The 16,935-nt window shown below is 43.3% G+C and overlaps 1 protein-coding gene across 2 annotated transcripts in view; it reads left to right on the plus strand.

Moving 5' to 3' along the window:
• man1a1 (mannosidase, alpha, class 1A, member 1) overlaps positions 1 to 16,935 on the plus strand; it is a 591,384-nt gene that overhangs the window by 547,666 nt on the left and 26,783 nt on the right. For both annotated transcript variants that reach the window (XM_072499366.1, XM_072499367.1), the window contains 3 exons: positions 9,504 to 9,619; positions 11,780 to 11,999; positions 13,321 to 13,493. In XM_072499366.1, the coding sequence (XP_072355467.1) occupies positions 9,504 to 9,619; positions 11,780 to 11,999; positions 13,321 to 13,493 (509 nt within the window). The remainder of the gene's footprint in view (positions 1 to 9,503; positions 9,620 to 11,779; positions 12,000 to 13,320; positions 13,494 to 16,935) is intronic.

Raw genomic sequence — 16,935 nt, forward strand, 5'->3', positions numbered from 1 at the left:
TAAACATCCACCCATGACACACCCTCAGTTTGAGCCCAACTTTTCAGTCTGTATAAAGTTCCATGCCTCATCAGGCGTTTCAAAATAGTGGTGCCGATCTTGGAACGTGACCTACAGTCGCGCTGGCTGCAGCATCCCGAACTTCACCCCCTTCCGATGGAGCACCGCCTTAGCCCGGTTAAAACCAGCCCTCTTCTTAGCCACCTCCGCACTCCAGTCCTGGTAAATTCGGATCTCCGTGTTCTCCCACCTGCTGCTCTGCTCTTTTTTTAGCCCATCTCAGGACACACACTCTGTCCATAAAGCGGTGGAACCTCACCACTACAGCCCTTGGCGGCTCGTTGGCTTTGGATCTCCTTGCCAGGACCCGATGAGCCCCATCCAGCTCCAGGGGCCTCGGGAAAGTTCCCGCGCCCATCAGCAAATTAAGCATCGTGCTCATGTATGCCCCAGCATCGGGTCCCTCCACTCCTTCAGGGAGACCCAGAATCCGAAGATTCTTCCTCCTCGACCTATTCTCCAGGTCCTCAAATTTTTCCGCCCACCTCTTGTGCAGCCTTCACCGCCAGGCCCAAGATCTCGTCCTCGTTCTCCAGGACCCTGGAGCTATGAGGCAGCCATGCTAACCAGTGTGCCACCATGCCGTCCATAAAGTTCAGGGCTGCAGTGACCATGACGGCCACTGGGAGCGGGTATCCTCCTCCATGTGGTGCCAAGTCTACGAGGATACGGCACAGGTGCCGCACCATCTCCTTGTAGAGTTGGAGCCTCCTGCGGCACACGCTGTCCGTCATTTGTTCGAATTACTAGTGGCACTTGTACACCCTGGGCCGTCGCAGGGCACCCCCCTCTGGGTCCCTCCCTAGCCTGATGGGCAGCCACGTCCTCAGGATATGGGATGAGGTCCGGCACATTGACCACTGCCTCGAGCATCTGCACACGCTGCTGCTGCCACCTTCACCGGCGTCTGGCTGCATCGCGTAGAACCAGCACCACTAGGGCAACCTCTGCATCCAACATTCCTGCCATAGCGTTCAACATCTGTAAGATATTGGGAGAGGTGTTAGACAAACAGCAGTGGCTCCCATCCTGGACCCTCCATTCCCCCATTGATTCCCCTCCCATCACCCTACTCGGAACACCCTCCCTATCTACTCCAGGCCACAGCGGGGCCCCCCCTCACCAGGCCCCAGATCCTGTATCCTGGACATCTGCTCACAACATCAACCAGATTGCGTGCTGGCCACCTCCCTGTGGTATTCACCCACCCTCCGGCCGTGGACATGTCACCAGAAGCTGTGTCCCAAATCCTGGGTATTTGGATGTTGGCTGCTCCATATATGGTGTTGCCTCCCGCAGTGTTCACGTACATTGCCCAGTCATCGAGGTCTGATAAGATTTTAGGTAATGACTCCCACATGCTGCATGGCCTGCCCACCACGGGAATACACTTGGCATGTATGAAGTGCTCACTTAACCACAATTGGCAATTCCCTTCAGCTGCACGGCCACAGGCCTCGGCAGTCGGTGGGGGCTATGGGTGGTCCGGGGGCAGACGGGCAGGGACAAGGGCTGGCCCCGGAACAGCGGGCGGTTGCCCACCCAGCGGGCCCCCCCTCCCATGGTGGCCCAGCCCTGCGAAGGGTCCCCCCACTCCCAGCCGAGGCTCCCCAAACCGCTTCCGAGCACAAGGGCAGCAAATCCAGCGCCTGGAGCAAAAACTACTACACACCTCCTCGGCTCCGCACAGAAGCCCTTCTGCCAGGTTCATGTTTTTAAAAAGGAGAACTAATCGGTGTCAGCAAGAGCACTTCCTGGGGAGGCCGCTGAATGATGGGAGGCCGTTGGATTTGGGGTGGCTCTCGTTAATTGTATGGAAATGGGGCATTAGTATTGATAATTGGTTTCCCGCCACACTACAGCGACATCCCAATCTTGCCGACGGGCGTGGATCGGTTGCATCGCAAACTGTTTGGCGCCTGACACGGTTCCCGTTTTTGGCGCCTCTCGCTATCTACCGGCCTCGTTACGCTTGAGCGCAAGTGTAACGAGGCAGGGCGTTTGTGCCCTGCATCTTTGAATGCTATATTGTGTAGACAGGTCACAAGTACATGTCTCCGAACCTCCGCAGTTTTTAATTTAATCTGATGCATAATTGCATGAAAAAAAAACTGATCAGCACTACAGGGCTATTAAATACAACCATTTTAAAACATCCATCCATATTTCACCTGTGGATTTCATACAGTAAATTAGTATGCTTTTAAATAGATTTAGTTTTCTTCCTCTTACCCCTCACTTCTCAAATAGTTAACATTAATATTGACTGCTTTGCAAAAACATCAGTATGCATTTGAAATCATCTCTTCCTGGAATATCAGTTTTTATCTCATTGTTGAAGAACTCTAATTTAGTAAAGAAATTCTGGTACGTTGCCAATTTTTGTGTGAATTCATTTAACCTGACTAATCTGACAGCAGAGTGACAGTGAATTGCGGCAGAAATGTGCCTGTAGAATTTTGTCTGCTGCAATAATGCATATAATAACACAGGATATTATTGATGAGTGTCCTTGAAGATTAATGTGCAGTTACTTGTTTCAATTGGAAATGATAATGGTTTCCATGGTAATCTTGGAAACCTAAAGATTTAGTTCCCTTTATGCCTTAATTTGCAAAAATAGGCTTTCTTTTAGAATGCATGTCTCAAGGTTGCCACCTACACTTGGAAGCTGGTAACATGCTGAGTAATTTAAATGTCTGAGTGATTTTGCAAGTGATGCGCCACCTAATTTTTCTTGATTGTTTGCAACCTGTTGCTTTGCACAGTCCCTGTAATATTGCTGTGCGGCTGCACTTGTGCACATGTCAAAGGGAATGCTGGCTGCACGGCATCTTTGATTCACTCTGGGGTATTGGTGCGATTTAGATGATTTAGATTTATTGTCACATATACCGAGGTACAGTGAAAAGTATTGTCCCATAAATGAAAAACATAAGACATATGATAAATGCACAATGTAAATACATGGATATCAGGGGAAGCATACGGAGTGTAGTGCTATATAGAAGAGAAGATAGGGCAGCACGGTAGCACAAGTGGATAGTTCTGTGGCTTCACAGCGCCAGGGTCCCAGGTTCAATTCTCTGCTGGGTCACTGTCTGTGCGGAGTCTGCACGTTCTCCCCGTGTCTGCGTGGGTTTCCTCCGGGTGCTCCAGTTTCCTCCCACAGTCCAAAGACGTGCAGGTTAGCTGGATTGGCCATGATAAATTGCCCTGAGTAACCAAAAAGGTTAGGAAGGGGTTATTGGGTTACGGGGATGGGATAGACGTGAGGGCTTAAGTGGGTCGGTGCAGACTCGATGGGCCTAATAGTTTCTTTCTGCACTGTATGTTCCATGTGTGGAGAGATCAGTTCAGTCCAAAGGGTCATTCAGGAGTCTGGTAACAGTGGGGAAGAAGCTGTTTTTTGAATCTGTTGGTATGTTTTCTCAGACTCTTGTATCTTCTGCCGATGGAAGAGGTTGGAAGAGAGAATAACCCGGGTGGGAGGGTCTTTGATTATGCTGCCTGCTTTCCCAAGGCAGCGGAGATGTAAACAGAGTAAATGGATGGGAGGCGGGTTTGTATGATGGACTGGGCGGTGTTCACGACTCTCTGTAGTTTCTTATGGTCTGGCCCGAGCAGTTGCCATACCAGGCTGTGATGCATCCAGATAGGTATGGTGCATCTACAGAATTTAGATCTACAGATGTAGGTACATCTGTAAAAATTGGTAAGAGTCAATGTGGACATGCTGAATTTCCTTAGTTTCCTGAAAAAGTATAACGCTGTTGTGCTTTCTTGAACATAGCGTCAATGTGTGTGGACCAGGACAGATTGTTGTTGATGTGTACACCTGGGAATTTCCTCAGGCTTCATAAACCCATATTTGTAATTTATTGTTATTCTGCCCCTTCTACACTTTTTGAGATCACATCCTTAACCTTTCCTCAATGGCAAGCTGCAGGAGGCGCATTACAGTGACCCATCATTACTGGATCTTAAATCTTCCTTCCATTAATACTCTGCAGTGTTAATGTACACCTACTTGTGAAACTAATAAAGATTATTATTATTTATCTCATCTAGGACGACACGGTGGCACAGTGGTTAGCACTGCTGCCTCACAGCGTTGAGGACCCGGGTTCGATCCCGGCGCCAGGTTACTGTCTGTGTGGAGTTTGCACATTCTCCCAGTGTCTGCGTGGGTCTCACCCCTCGCAACACAAACACGCTGCAGGGCAGGTGTATTTGCCATGCTAAATCGCCCCTTAATTGGAAAATTAAAAAATTGGGTGCTTTAAATAAACAAAATTTAAATGTTTAAATATTCTATCTGCCATGAAATGTGAGGGATTTTCAGTTCTCATTTGGACAATGCTGGAAAGGTGTGGTAATGAAATTAAATTGCTTCTTTTAGATCCTCCTGCCTACTGACCAAACTGAAGATCACCATTAGCATCCAAGGTCATGTTGGAGTTGTATAGAACATTGGTGAGGCCACAGCTGGAGTATTGTGTGCAGTTCTGGTCGCCACATTATAGAAAGGATGCGATTGCACTTGAGCGGGTGCAGAGGCGTTTCACCAGGATGTTGCCTGGGATGGAATATTTAAGTTAAGAAGAGAGGTTGGGTCTGCTTGGGTTGTTTTCACTGGAGCAGAGAAGACTGAGGGGGTAACCTGATCGAGATATACAAGGTAATAAGGGGTTTGGATAGGGAACAGCTGTTCACCTTAGTTGAAGGGTCTATTATGAGGGGACGCAAATTCAAGATGAAGGGTGGGGGGGGGAGGCTTCAGGGGGCAATTTGAGGAAAAACTATTTTACCCAGAGGGTGGTGACGGTGTGGTACGCACTACCTGGGAGGGTGGTAGACGCGGTTTGCCTCACATCATTTAAAAAGTACCTGGATGAGCACTTGGCACGATTTAACATTCGAGGCTAGAGGTCAAGTGCTGGCAAATGGAATTAGGATTGGCAGGTCAGGTCCATTTCATGCGGCGGTGCAGGCTTGATGGCTCAAAGGGCCTTTTCTGTACTGTATTTTTCTGTGATTCTGAAGCCTTCTACCCCCATTTGTTCCTTCTCGGTTTAATGATAAAGGCGAAGGCTAAAACCAAGAGCCAAGCCTATTATGCATCTGTAAGTGAAGTTTGTGCATAATGGTTCATTACTGCCAATTTTCTTTACATATTTTCCATTACGCTAACTAAAGTGCACTACAATTAGGGATAATTGCAACCAGTAATGAAGTGTTACATTTAGTAGCTGTGCATCTCTTGATCTTCAAGATTTTGCCTTTGCACCTTGAGCATTTTGCAATATTTCTGATCTAAATTTTAAAATTTCCTGACTTAGTTATTGCCTTTAATTTTGAATTAACTTGTGGAAAAGCAGCACACTTTTGTAATGGAAATTCTGTTTACTTTAAACCAAACTTTTAACTTCACCCATGGGATGCGGGGTGTCGGTCGGCCTTTGCCTTTATCCTCGAGGGTACAAGGTGTGAATAAAGACAAATGGGTAACTAACCAGAACACCATGATTTAGGAACAAAACCAGAAAATGCTGGACACTCAGCAAGTCTGACAGAATCTGTGGAGAGAGAAGTGCGCCCACGTTTTGAGTCTGGATGAATCTTTGTCAAAGCTGGAGAGAACTGGAAATAGGGTCCAGTTCCAACTGGAAATAGGTCCAGGTTCCAACTGGAAATAGGGTCCAGTTCTCTCCAGCTTTGAGAAAGAGACATCCAGACTTGAAATGTTAACACCCTTCTCTCTCCACAGATGCTGTCAGACCTGCTGAGATTGTCCAGTATTTTCTGTTTTTGTTTCAGATTCCAGCATCTACCGTAATTTGCCTTTGTTACCATGATTCAAGAATCCATTCAAATAGCAGAAGTGAAAAGGAACCTGGTAGTGACAGCGAAAGTGTAGTTAGGGAGGTTAAGGTACTATTTTCTGCCATTGCGACCTGCCTCGTGCCAGGATGAAGGATATTGCCTTATAGTTGGAGAAGAATTTGAAATGGAAGACATGGATCACGCCATTGTTCATGTAGTAACGACATAGGTAGAATTAGAAATGAGTTTGTGGAGATATGGTTAAAAGGAAAATGTAGCTCCTGTCAAGTAATAATCTCTGGATCGTTACCTGACCGACATGCAAATTGACATAGGGACAAACCGATTAGAAGTTTAAATGTGAAGCCGCATGTGAAAATGGGAAAAGAGGCTTCAATTCACCGGACAGTGGTGTAGTTACTGGGGAAACAGATGTTGCTTTGGGTCCGGGCTCCACTTAAATCAGACTGGGAAAAGTGTCTTTGTGAATAAATTAACTAGCACAGTGGATGGGGCTTAAAACTAAAGATAAAGGTTGCAGAGGATCCAGGGAAGGGTCAATTCAAATACAGAAAGAGAGGTGTCAAGGCTAGAGAGCAGAACAGCAAATAGGGTAACAATTGGCAGAGTGGCTCAGGAAGGGACAAACAGAGAACCAAGGCATTTGTGATTGATGTGGCATCAGGAAAAACAATCTAAAAATGTTAAAGATAAACCAAGTATATTTGGATATACAATGTTTTCATGACAATAGATGAATAAAAAGCACAGATAAAAGTAAATTGCTTTGATCTAATAGTCATTATGAAGATATGGTTGCAGAGACACCAAGGTTAGGAATTAAATATCCCAGGCTATTTGACTTTAGAAGAGGTGGGCAAAATGGAAAAGGCTGTGGACGACAGTGGGGAGGAGGTTTCTGTCGTGGAGAGAAAGGATCTGGGCTCTGAAAAGCAGGAGGTAGAATCAGCTTGAGTGGTGCTAAGAAATAATAAGGGACAGAAACGCTGGTGAGATTAGTTTGTAGGCTGCTTAGCCTCAGTTGTAGTGTTGAGATGAATACAAACCAATGAAGTATGTAACAACACTAATGGAGTAATCATGGCTAACTTGTATCTTAGGCAGGACAAAGCAAATTTGCAGTAATGTTTTGGAGGTAGAGTTTATGAAACACATTGAAGATAATTTTATGGAGCAGTATATTGAAGAACCAACTTAGGAACAGGGCATTTGAGATTTTATATTGCTTAATGTGATTAAGTTAATTAATGATTTAATTGTAAAGGTCTCTCTAGGAAAGAGTGATCATGGCACATTTGATGTTGAGTTTGAAAGTGATTTCATTTAGTGTAAAACTAGGGCCTTAAAAACCATGTAGGGTTTAACAGGTGAGTTAGTTCAGGTAGATTGGGAGATTATATTAAAATATATGATGGCAGATATGCAATATCAAACATTTAAAGAACTTATTCATCATTTGCAATCAATATACATTCCTCAAATCTAAAAGCGGCCATAGGAAAGTGGTCCAGCTATGGCTAACAAATGAAAATAGAGTATTAGATTAAAGGAAGATACTTAGAATGTTGCTTTTCAAAAGTGGATAACCTGAGGATTGGGAGGATTTTAAAATTCAGCAAAGGAGGACCAAGATCTGTTACTGAAAGAGAAAATAGAATGTGAGTAATAGTAAATTAGCAAAGGTCATTAAAACAGGATGTAAAAGCTTCCATAGATATGCGAAAAGGAAGAGCTTTTCAAAAGTAAATGTGTATATTTTGCAGGAGAGTGAATACAATAATTGGCAGAGACATTATTGTTGTGTCCAATTCTGGGCACCATGCTTTAGAACAGATGTGAAGGCATTGGAGAGGGCACAGAAACGTATTTGTTAGAATGGTTCCGAAGATGAGAAACTGAAGTAGGAAAGCTGGGATTAAGGGTGCCTTCTCTTTAGACAAGGTTGAAAGGAGATTTGGTTAAGATATTCAAAGTCATGAGGGAATCTGGACAGGGTAGATATGGAAAAACTGTTCCTTTTGATGGAAGACTCTAGAACCAGAGGACACTGATGTAAGGCGATGGGTTGAAAAACCAGAGGTGACATGAGGGAAAAAAAATTATGCACTGAGTGGTCAGCATCTTGGAGCACTGCCTAAGTGTGTGGCAGAGGCAGATTAAATCGTGGCTTTTAAAAACGAGTGGGATAATCTAAAGGGAAAACATTTTCAAGCTTATGGGGTAAAAGCAGGGGAGTAGCTCTTGGAGCTTGCAAGCACACAGCTAGCTGAATAGCCTCCACCTGCACAGTAACCATTCTTTGATTTTACAATTAAGTACTTAATCTGTCAGAGAACAGCAAACATATTCTAGAAGTAATGGGGAAAATATGTCTACTGAGAATAGTACAGGGTAAATTAATCAGATTAAGAGCCCCAAAATGCCCTGGACCTAATAACCCAGAGGTTGGTATGGAAATAATGGATGCTTGGTTTTAGTTTTCCAGAATTTCCTCAGCATCAGAAATTGGCAGACATAACGCTGCTATTCAATAAAAGGAGAAAGAAAATAGGGAGCCATAGACCAGTTAGCCTAATATCAGTCATCTGGAAAATATTATTAGGAATGTAATAACTGGGTACTTGGAAAATCGCCATATGATTGGACAGAGTCAAAAGGATTTATGAATGAGAAATGGTGTTTGGCAAATGCTGTATCGTGTCCATATATAATCTAAGAGGAATGCCACTTTTGCAGTGATGCAAAACATGTTTAGCTGAGCATTGATGTGAGAGTAGCTGTACAACTCTTGACCAAAGTTTAGTTTGGCTTGATGCTGGTGGAGTATAAGATCAGTTCAGTATGAATTCCTGTTATTACATGCAGAGATGAAGCAGTCTCCAAGTTACTTCCAAAAAACATTTTGGAGCCTTTCATGATACTTGGCAGAAGCAGGAAACATTAAAATTAACCATGTTGATATGCTCCACAGACCTTTCCTGGCAAGCTGGTTGAGATTGAAGCTTACAAGGTCCTCAAACATTTTCCAGCTGCGCTTCCTACTCTACATAGCCTTTAGCTAGAAAATGCACAAACATAATGTTTAAAAGCATGTATACACTGGAACATTGCATGAAAGAATTGCAAAAATTCTGTAATATTTTAGAAGTTATCATGGCATGTTTAGCTGTGGGAGGAGAGCTGCAATTGCAGCTTGGGTGTCAATTTTAATATGGCGGGTCAGTTTTCGTTTCTCCAGATTTTTTTTTTGTTTATCGTATGAAACAAATTCATTGTTCCATCTTTATTGATAGACTAGCTTCTTTAAAACTAACAAAATCGTATTCTTAAGTGCTGAGGAAACTGGGTTTCACTGTTTTGCGGAAATGCTTAATTAAATATTATAGAATCCTGCTTTATGTGGGGACAAAAAAGTCAAAGGTTTAAGATCTGTGCTTGTATTTATGTCACATATTCTGATAGAGTCGAAAACATTAGTTAATATATGAACTGTCAGTAATGTGCTTTATGTGAGTGAATGATTTTTATAACCTCATTGTTTGCTTCATGTTGAGATACCTTTTGGAACTTGCTGGTTTATGTAACTGGTCTTTCAGATCACGTATCTGTTGGAGGGCTTGGAGACAGCTTTTATGAATATTTGCTCAAGGCATGGTTGATGTCAGACAAGACTGATGAAGAAGCCCGGAAAATGTATTATGATGCAGTTCAGGTAAACAGGGCATTTTAATCTTTTATTCAGTCTCTTGGTGATAGTAGTGTACATACGGTTTCATTAAAAAATATTGTGTGGAAAGTGTGAACAAATTTAGTGCTTCTATTTGACCGGTTATAAACTGCAAATTAATTAGATCATGGCTTTGTAAGTTTGATTTGTAAAAAAGTTGCACAGAACTGCTATTTTTGAGAAAAAAATAGGTGAATATGTTTTTTTTGCTTATTTGTTTCAGAATAATATAGTAACCTGGCTCAATATATTAGTTTATCATCAAATCAAATTATATTGTGCAAGACATTAAAGATGCAAAAGATGGACACTCAAGAAAGTATATGGCCATATAATAAATCATAATGAATATTAAGTTAAACAATGAAAGTTTTATGTATCATAGAATAAGATAAATTGCTAATTCTAGTTTGCAATATTATCTATACTTACTGCTAGGAAATTATACGTTATGTTTTTTTTTAAAACTTTCTAAGCTTTTAGTAAAAACAAGTTTATGAATATTTCTATTCCCATTCATTGCATGATCTGGTTCCAGAGGATATCATATGGACCTCAATGTGATGAGCATAATTAAAAAAGCAGCACCACTGTAAGATAATTTGATGAAATACAATGTCATAGTAGGACCTGTGTGATTGTCGCATTGCATCTCTGCCAAAGTAATTCCAAGATCAAGTTTTTCATTCTGAAACCTCAGATGAGTGTCAAAGTATTAAACCTGACATCTATCCCGTCATACCTCCCACCCCCACAACCCGTCAGTTCCGAAGAAGTCATATTGGGCTTGAAACGTTAACTCTGTTTCTCTCTCCACAGATGCTGCCTGATCTGCTGAGTTTTCCAGCAGTTTTTTTCATTGCAGACATCCAGCATCTGCAGTGTTTTTTTTAATCAAAAGATGTCCTTGGGCCGTCCAGGCACTTCATAAAGCTAAGTTTTGTAATGTTTAGAGAGTGTGGACGCTCCTACACCTTTCAAATACAGTGCTCTCCCTTGAACATGAGAGTTTTTTTCAGGTCCAGTTTAACAAGTGTCACTGGTTGGAAGCAATTCTGTAGCTATAGCATCGATGTAAATATAGCCTGACTGCTTTCTAGAATTTTGAAATGTTTTTTGAATGAAATAATGAAGTTGCTATGACCCCCTCATCGAGAACCGGGGGGCGGGGGTGGAGTTTGTTTAATTGTATTTGTAAGCAATCCACTTTGGCTCAGTGGTAGCACACTCGCCTCTGTGCTAGAAGGTTGTAGTTTCAAGCCCCACTTCATCGATTTGAATGGACAATCCAAGCTGACACTTTGTGTAGGACAGGGAAAGGTCTAGACTGTGGGAGGTACCATTTGTAGGATGTGATAAAACGAGGCATCTGTTTTCGCATATGGACGTTTACCTAATGATCTGGCCAACATTTAGCCGTCAATCAACAATACTAAAACAGATTATCTGATTGTTAACCTGATTGCTGTTTACAGGATCATTCCTGCATAAATCACTACTTTTCAAAAGTATTCCATTGGCTATAAGGCACTTCAGTATATTTTGGAGATGTGTGAAGTGCTGTATAAATGCAAGTACTTTATTAAAACAAAATAGCCTTTCTAGCATATCTATATTTTGTTTATTCAGAGGCATACAGCAGTGGTGCACATTGATTTAGAAATTTGGAGCATTCTGATTTTTTGTTTGCACTGTTTGAATCAACTGCTGGATGGAATTTTTTGACTTTAATATTTTTTTTTAAAACTCCCCCAGATATTTTAGCTCATTAGAGTTTGATTTCTTCTATTAAAAAAATAATTTGAACCCGTTCGTAAGATGTAATTGCAATAGTGTTAAAGTGCCCTGGAAACCACCCTGGCATTAAAGGAGACTGGTGAATAGTACTTGCCTGAATCTAGCTCCAATTAGAGGGTTTTGCAAAATGATTTTGGTTTGGTGATCTCAACATCACTGCATCTGGTGTTTCAATAACAGAAAAATGAACGGTAAATCGAAATAGCCACACCATTGATAACTGTGATAAAACTGTCCAATAAATGTAAGTCCTGCAGTGGAAGGACCACGCAAAGAGTACAAGCTTTCTTATGACCAGAGAGATTTGACCAAGAAAACATTTTAAGCAACATTTCATGATTCACCTAGGCAATTGAGACCCATTTGATTAGAAAATCCAACGGAGGCCTAAAATATATTGCTGAATGGAAAGGTGGATTGCTTGAGCACAAGATGGGACATCTGACATGTTTCGCTGGAGGAATGTTCGCACTTGGAGCAGATGGTGCGCCTGAGGAAACAAGCGGCCATCACATGGAACTGGCTGCTGAGATTGCACGTACTTGCCATGAGTCTTATGATCGTTCAGGTATGGCTCAATTGTCGATGACTTTATTCTCAACAGTTTTCTCTTGTCCTGGTGATGTTGATTCCTGTGATGTTGATTTTATTTTTGCTGAGCATAATTTCGCAGATGTTCATTTATCCATCAGCAACTTTTCTAATTATCTATTATTCACATATGATCTTTTACATTGAATATCAGCAGCTAATTCAACTGCAGAAAGCATCAGAGTTGTATCTGATTCTGCTGTCACATATTATCTGCACAGGCACACTTCCAGTGCGGATCACCAAAATATGTAACACATGGAAACAACCCAGTCCGCTTAATCTTTTTGTTTATGTTATGTACTAATAAGGAGCAGGAGCCCTGGTTACTTTATTTCCTTCCTACTGTGGGGCATTTAAGCTGGTAGTCGTAAACCTGCACACTCCCATTTTTCTACTTCTGCCTATTTCCTGAATAACTGTCTAGTCATAGGTATTATCCAGCAAATGAGCACAGCAGGTGTTATGCCTTTTTGCTGTTCTTTAGGTTGAAAACCTCAGATATGTAAAAATATCAAAGTAAGTGCAGAACTTAGATTCACAGAATCGTAACATTAGGAGATAATTTGGCCCTCGGCGCATAGGAAAGATTGCCTTTAGAAAAATGCCTTTGAAATAACATGAATAGGAAATTAATGCCCAAGAAATAATATGGTTCCACTAACTTGTCTTAAGTCCGAAGTGTAAATAAGCATGTGGAACCCTTCTCTGTATGCAATATGGAATGCAGTAAAATAATCTGCTATCAAAGGTAATTACCATTAATCAATGGGTCTAATTTATTACTGATGTTTTGCTGTGAATTCAGAGAGACAGGTTATCACTATCTCTCCACAAGCACTGCCAATCCCTATCTCTCTGTTGTCAACCTGCTTGTCTAACATTCAGCCCTGGATTAACTGCAATTTCTTTGAGTTAAACTTTAAGAAGACAGAAGCCATTATCTTTGGCACCCCGCCATTTACTCCTATCTTATCAGCAATTTGAAAAATGAAAATAAAGACTCAAAAAAATCTCAAACCTTCTACAGATTATTTCAGCATTCTTCCCCCACTTTTTTTGACACAAAATTTCAGTACTTAAAGGTCGAAATAGCTTTGTAATGTAACGAGTCTTTTCCATTTACACAAATTTGTGTTTTCTTATATATATGCTTGAGCTATTTTTTTGTGTGACATCTGAATTGATTGAGGACAATTTTGAAAGTTAACTAATTTCAAGATTTTTAGAGCAAATTAATTTTGTGACTCAACTGAAATATACATACATAATTCTCTTTACTTGTGCTTAATTTCCAGCTACAAAATTAGGTCCCGAGGCTTTTAGATTTGATGGAGGTGTTGAAGCTATTGCAACAAGACAGAATGAAAAATATTACATTCTGCGTCCTGAAGTCATTGAGACACACATGTACATGTGGAGGCTAACCCATGATCCCAAGTACAGGCAGTGGGGTTGGGAAGCTGTTCAGGTATGTGTATTTCTCCCTAACTCTAGTAGGATGCCATATATTTAACAGGAATGCACATCTCTTTCCTATTTGTAAAATATATATTTTCACGATTCTGAGTAGTAACTAGTGTTAGACATGGATTTACCTTTCATGTTCGCTAAATTGGATCACTCCAAAAAATGGTAAGAAGTCTTACAACACCAGGTTAAAGTCCAACAGGTTTGTTTTGAATCACTAGCTTTCAGAGCGCTGCTCCTTCCTCAGGTGAATGAAGAATGAAGAGGTATGTTCCAGAAATATATATATAGACAAATTCAAAGATGCCAGACAATGCTTGGAATACGAGCATTAGCAGGTGATTAAATCTTTACAGATCCAGAAATGGGGTAACCCCAGGTTAAAGAGGTGTGAATTGTGTCAAGCCAGGACAGTTGATAGGATTTTGCAGGCCAGATGGTGGGGGATGAATGTAATGCAACATGAATCCCAGGTCCCGGTTGAGGCCGCACTCGTGTGCGAAACTTGGCTATAAGTTTCTGCTCGGCGATTCTGCGCTGTCGTGCGTCCTGAAGGCCGCCTTGGAAAACGCTTACCCGGAGATCAGAGGCTGAATGCCTTTGACTGCTGAAGTGTTCCCCGACTGGAAGGGAACGTTCCTGCCTGGTGACTGTCGCGCGATGTCCGTTCATTCGTTGTCGCAGCGTCTGCATGGTCTCGCCAATGTCCCACGCTTCGGGACATCCTTTCCTGCAGTGTATGAGGTACACAACGTTGGCCGAGTCGCACGAGTATGTACCGCGTACCTGGTGGGTGGTGTTCACATGTGTAATGGTGGTATCCATGTCGATGATCTGGCACGTCTTGCAGAGATTGCCATGGCAGTGTTGTGTGGTGTCGTGGTCACTGTTCTGAAGGCTGGGTAGTTTGCTGCAAACAATGGTTTGTTTGAGGTTGCGTGGTTGTTTGAAGGCAAGTAGTGGGGGTGTGGGAATGACCTTGGCAAGATGTTCATCTTCATCGATGACGTGTTGAAGGCTGTGAAGAAGATGTCGTAGTTTCTCCGCTCCGGGAAAGTACTGGACGACGAAGGGTATTCTGTCGGTTGTGTCCCGTGTTTTTCTTCTGAGGAGGTCGGTGCGGTTTTTTGGAACTGTCGATCGATGAGTTGAGCGCCATATCCCGTTTGTACGACAGCATCTTTCAACGTCTGTTGATGTCTCTTGTGCTCCTCCTCGTCTGAGCAGATCCTGTGTATACGGAGAGCTTGTCCATTGGGGGTTGGCTTCTTTAATGTGTTTAGCGTGGAAGCTGGAGAAGTGGAGCATTGTGAGGTTATCTGTGGGCTTGCGGTAAAGCAAAGGGCTGAGGTGACCGTCCTTGATGGAGACGAGTGTGTCCAAGATGCAACTGATTTTGGAGAGTAGTCCATGGTGAGTCTGATGGTTGGATGGAACTTATTGATGTCATCGTGTAGTCGTTTCAGTGATTCTTCGCCGTGGGTCCAAAGGAAAAAAATGTCATCGATGTATCTGGTGTCTAACGTCGGTTGAAGATCCTGTGCGGTGAGTAGGTCTTGTTCAAACTTGTGCATGAATTTGGTCCCCATGGCTGTTCCGTGTGCCTGGATGAAGAACTTGTTGTCGAAGGTGAAGACGTTGTGATCCAGAATGAAGCGGATGAGTTTCAGAATTGCGTCTGGAGATTGGCAGTTGTCGGTGTTGAGTACTGAGGCTGTTGCAGCAATGCCGTCGTCATGGGGGGGTGCTGGTATAGAGTGCCGAGACGTCCATTGTGATCAGTAATGTTCCTGGTGCTGAGTTTCTGTAGGAAGTCCATCGTGTCGCGACAGAAGCTGGGTGTACCTTGAACGACAGGTTTCAAGATGCCCTCGATGTAGCCAGAGAGGTTCTCACACAGGGTCCCATTGCCTGAAACAATACTACGGCCTGGTGTGTTGGCCTTGTGTATTTTAGGGAGGCAGTAGAGATCTCCAATGCGGGGAATACATGGGATGAGAGCACGTAGGGTGCTCTGAAGATCTGGACCAAGGTCTTGATCAGTCTGTTGAGTTGGCGGATGTGTTTCTTGGTCGGATCTGCGGGTAACTGTCTGTAGTGTTCTTGGTTGTTGAGTTGTCGGTATACTTCTTTGCAGTAGTCCGTTCTGTTCAGTATGACAGTGGCCCCTCCTTTGTCTGCTGGTTTGATGACGATGCTACGGTTGGTCTTGAGAGCGCAGATGGCATTGCGTTGTGCTTGGGTGACGTTCGGGGCTGTCTTGTGAATGCGACTGATGAATCTGGCATTGACGCGACTCCTGACTGCTTGAGCATACATGTCGAGTCTGGTGCAGCGGCCTTCCGGAGGGGTCCAATTCGACTCTTTCCTCTTCGGTTGCCGCACCACAGATCTCTCGGTCTGCTGTTCCGGTTCATTGGTAGTCTGCTTGGGTTCGCTGTTGGCTCTTGGGGTCTGTGGAAGAATTCCCGGAGCCTCATTCGCCTGATGAATTCCTCCGTGTCTGCCGCAAGGCTGATGGGGTCCATTTTGGTGGTAGTGCAGAAATTGAGCCCTCTTCTGAGGACTTCGATTTCATCTGGTTGAAACCCATGCAGGCACTGCGACAACGAATGAACGGACACCGCGTGACAATCACCAGACAGGAATGTTCCCTTCCAGTCGGGGAACACTTCAGCAGTCAAGGGCATTCAGCCTCTGATCTCCAAGGCGGCCTTCAGGTCGCGCGACAACGCAGAATCGCCGAGCAGAAACTTGTAGCCAAGTTCCGCACACCCATGAGTGCGGCCTCAACCGGGACCTGGGATTCATGTCGCATTACATTCATCCCCCACCATCTGGCCTGCGAAATCCTACCATTTCGCAGGCCAGATGGTGGGGGATGAATGTAATGCGACATGAATCCTAGGTCCTGGCTTGACACAATTCACACCTCTTTAACCTGGGGTTACCCCATCTCTGGAACTGTAAAGATTTAATCACCTAATGCTCGCATTCCAAACATTGTCTGGCATCTTTGAATTTGTCCATATAGATGTTTCTGAAACATACTTCTTCATTCACCTGAAGAAGGAGCAGTGCTCCGAAAGCTAGTGGTTCGAAACAAACCTGTTGGACTTTAACCTGGTGTTGTAAGACTTGTTACTGTGCTCACCCCAGTCCAACGCCGGCATCTCCACATCCCAAAAATAGGTGCACGGATTGCGGTACACCCCATTGCAGGCATTAATTGACCTTTTATGTGGCCTGCTCATTTGAATAATATCTCTATGCAGCCAGTGCCAACCCGCGCTGTTCTTGCCTGGACACATCATCTTCAGTGGCTTGCCTGTGCTGCTTAAAACTACCCTGCACCTCCAAAGGGGAAGTGCATTAGAGCTGGTGCAGGTGCTGAGAGAATCTGACCTGAGAAAAGTGAGCTCTGGCACTGCAGGCAAGAGAAA

This window comes from Scyliorhinus torazame, chromosome 4 (assembly GCF_047496885.1).
Source record: "Scyliorhinus torazame isolate Kashiwa2021f chromosome 4, sScyTor2.1, whole genome shotgun sequence".
NCBI classification, from domain to species: domain Eukaryota; kingdom Metazoa; phylum Chordata; class Chondrichthyes; order Carcharhiniformes; family Scyliorhinidae; genus Scyliorhinus; species Scyliorhinus torazame.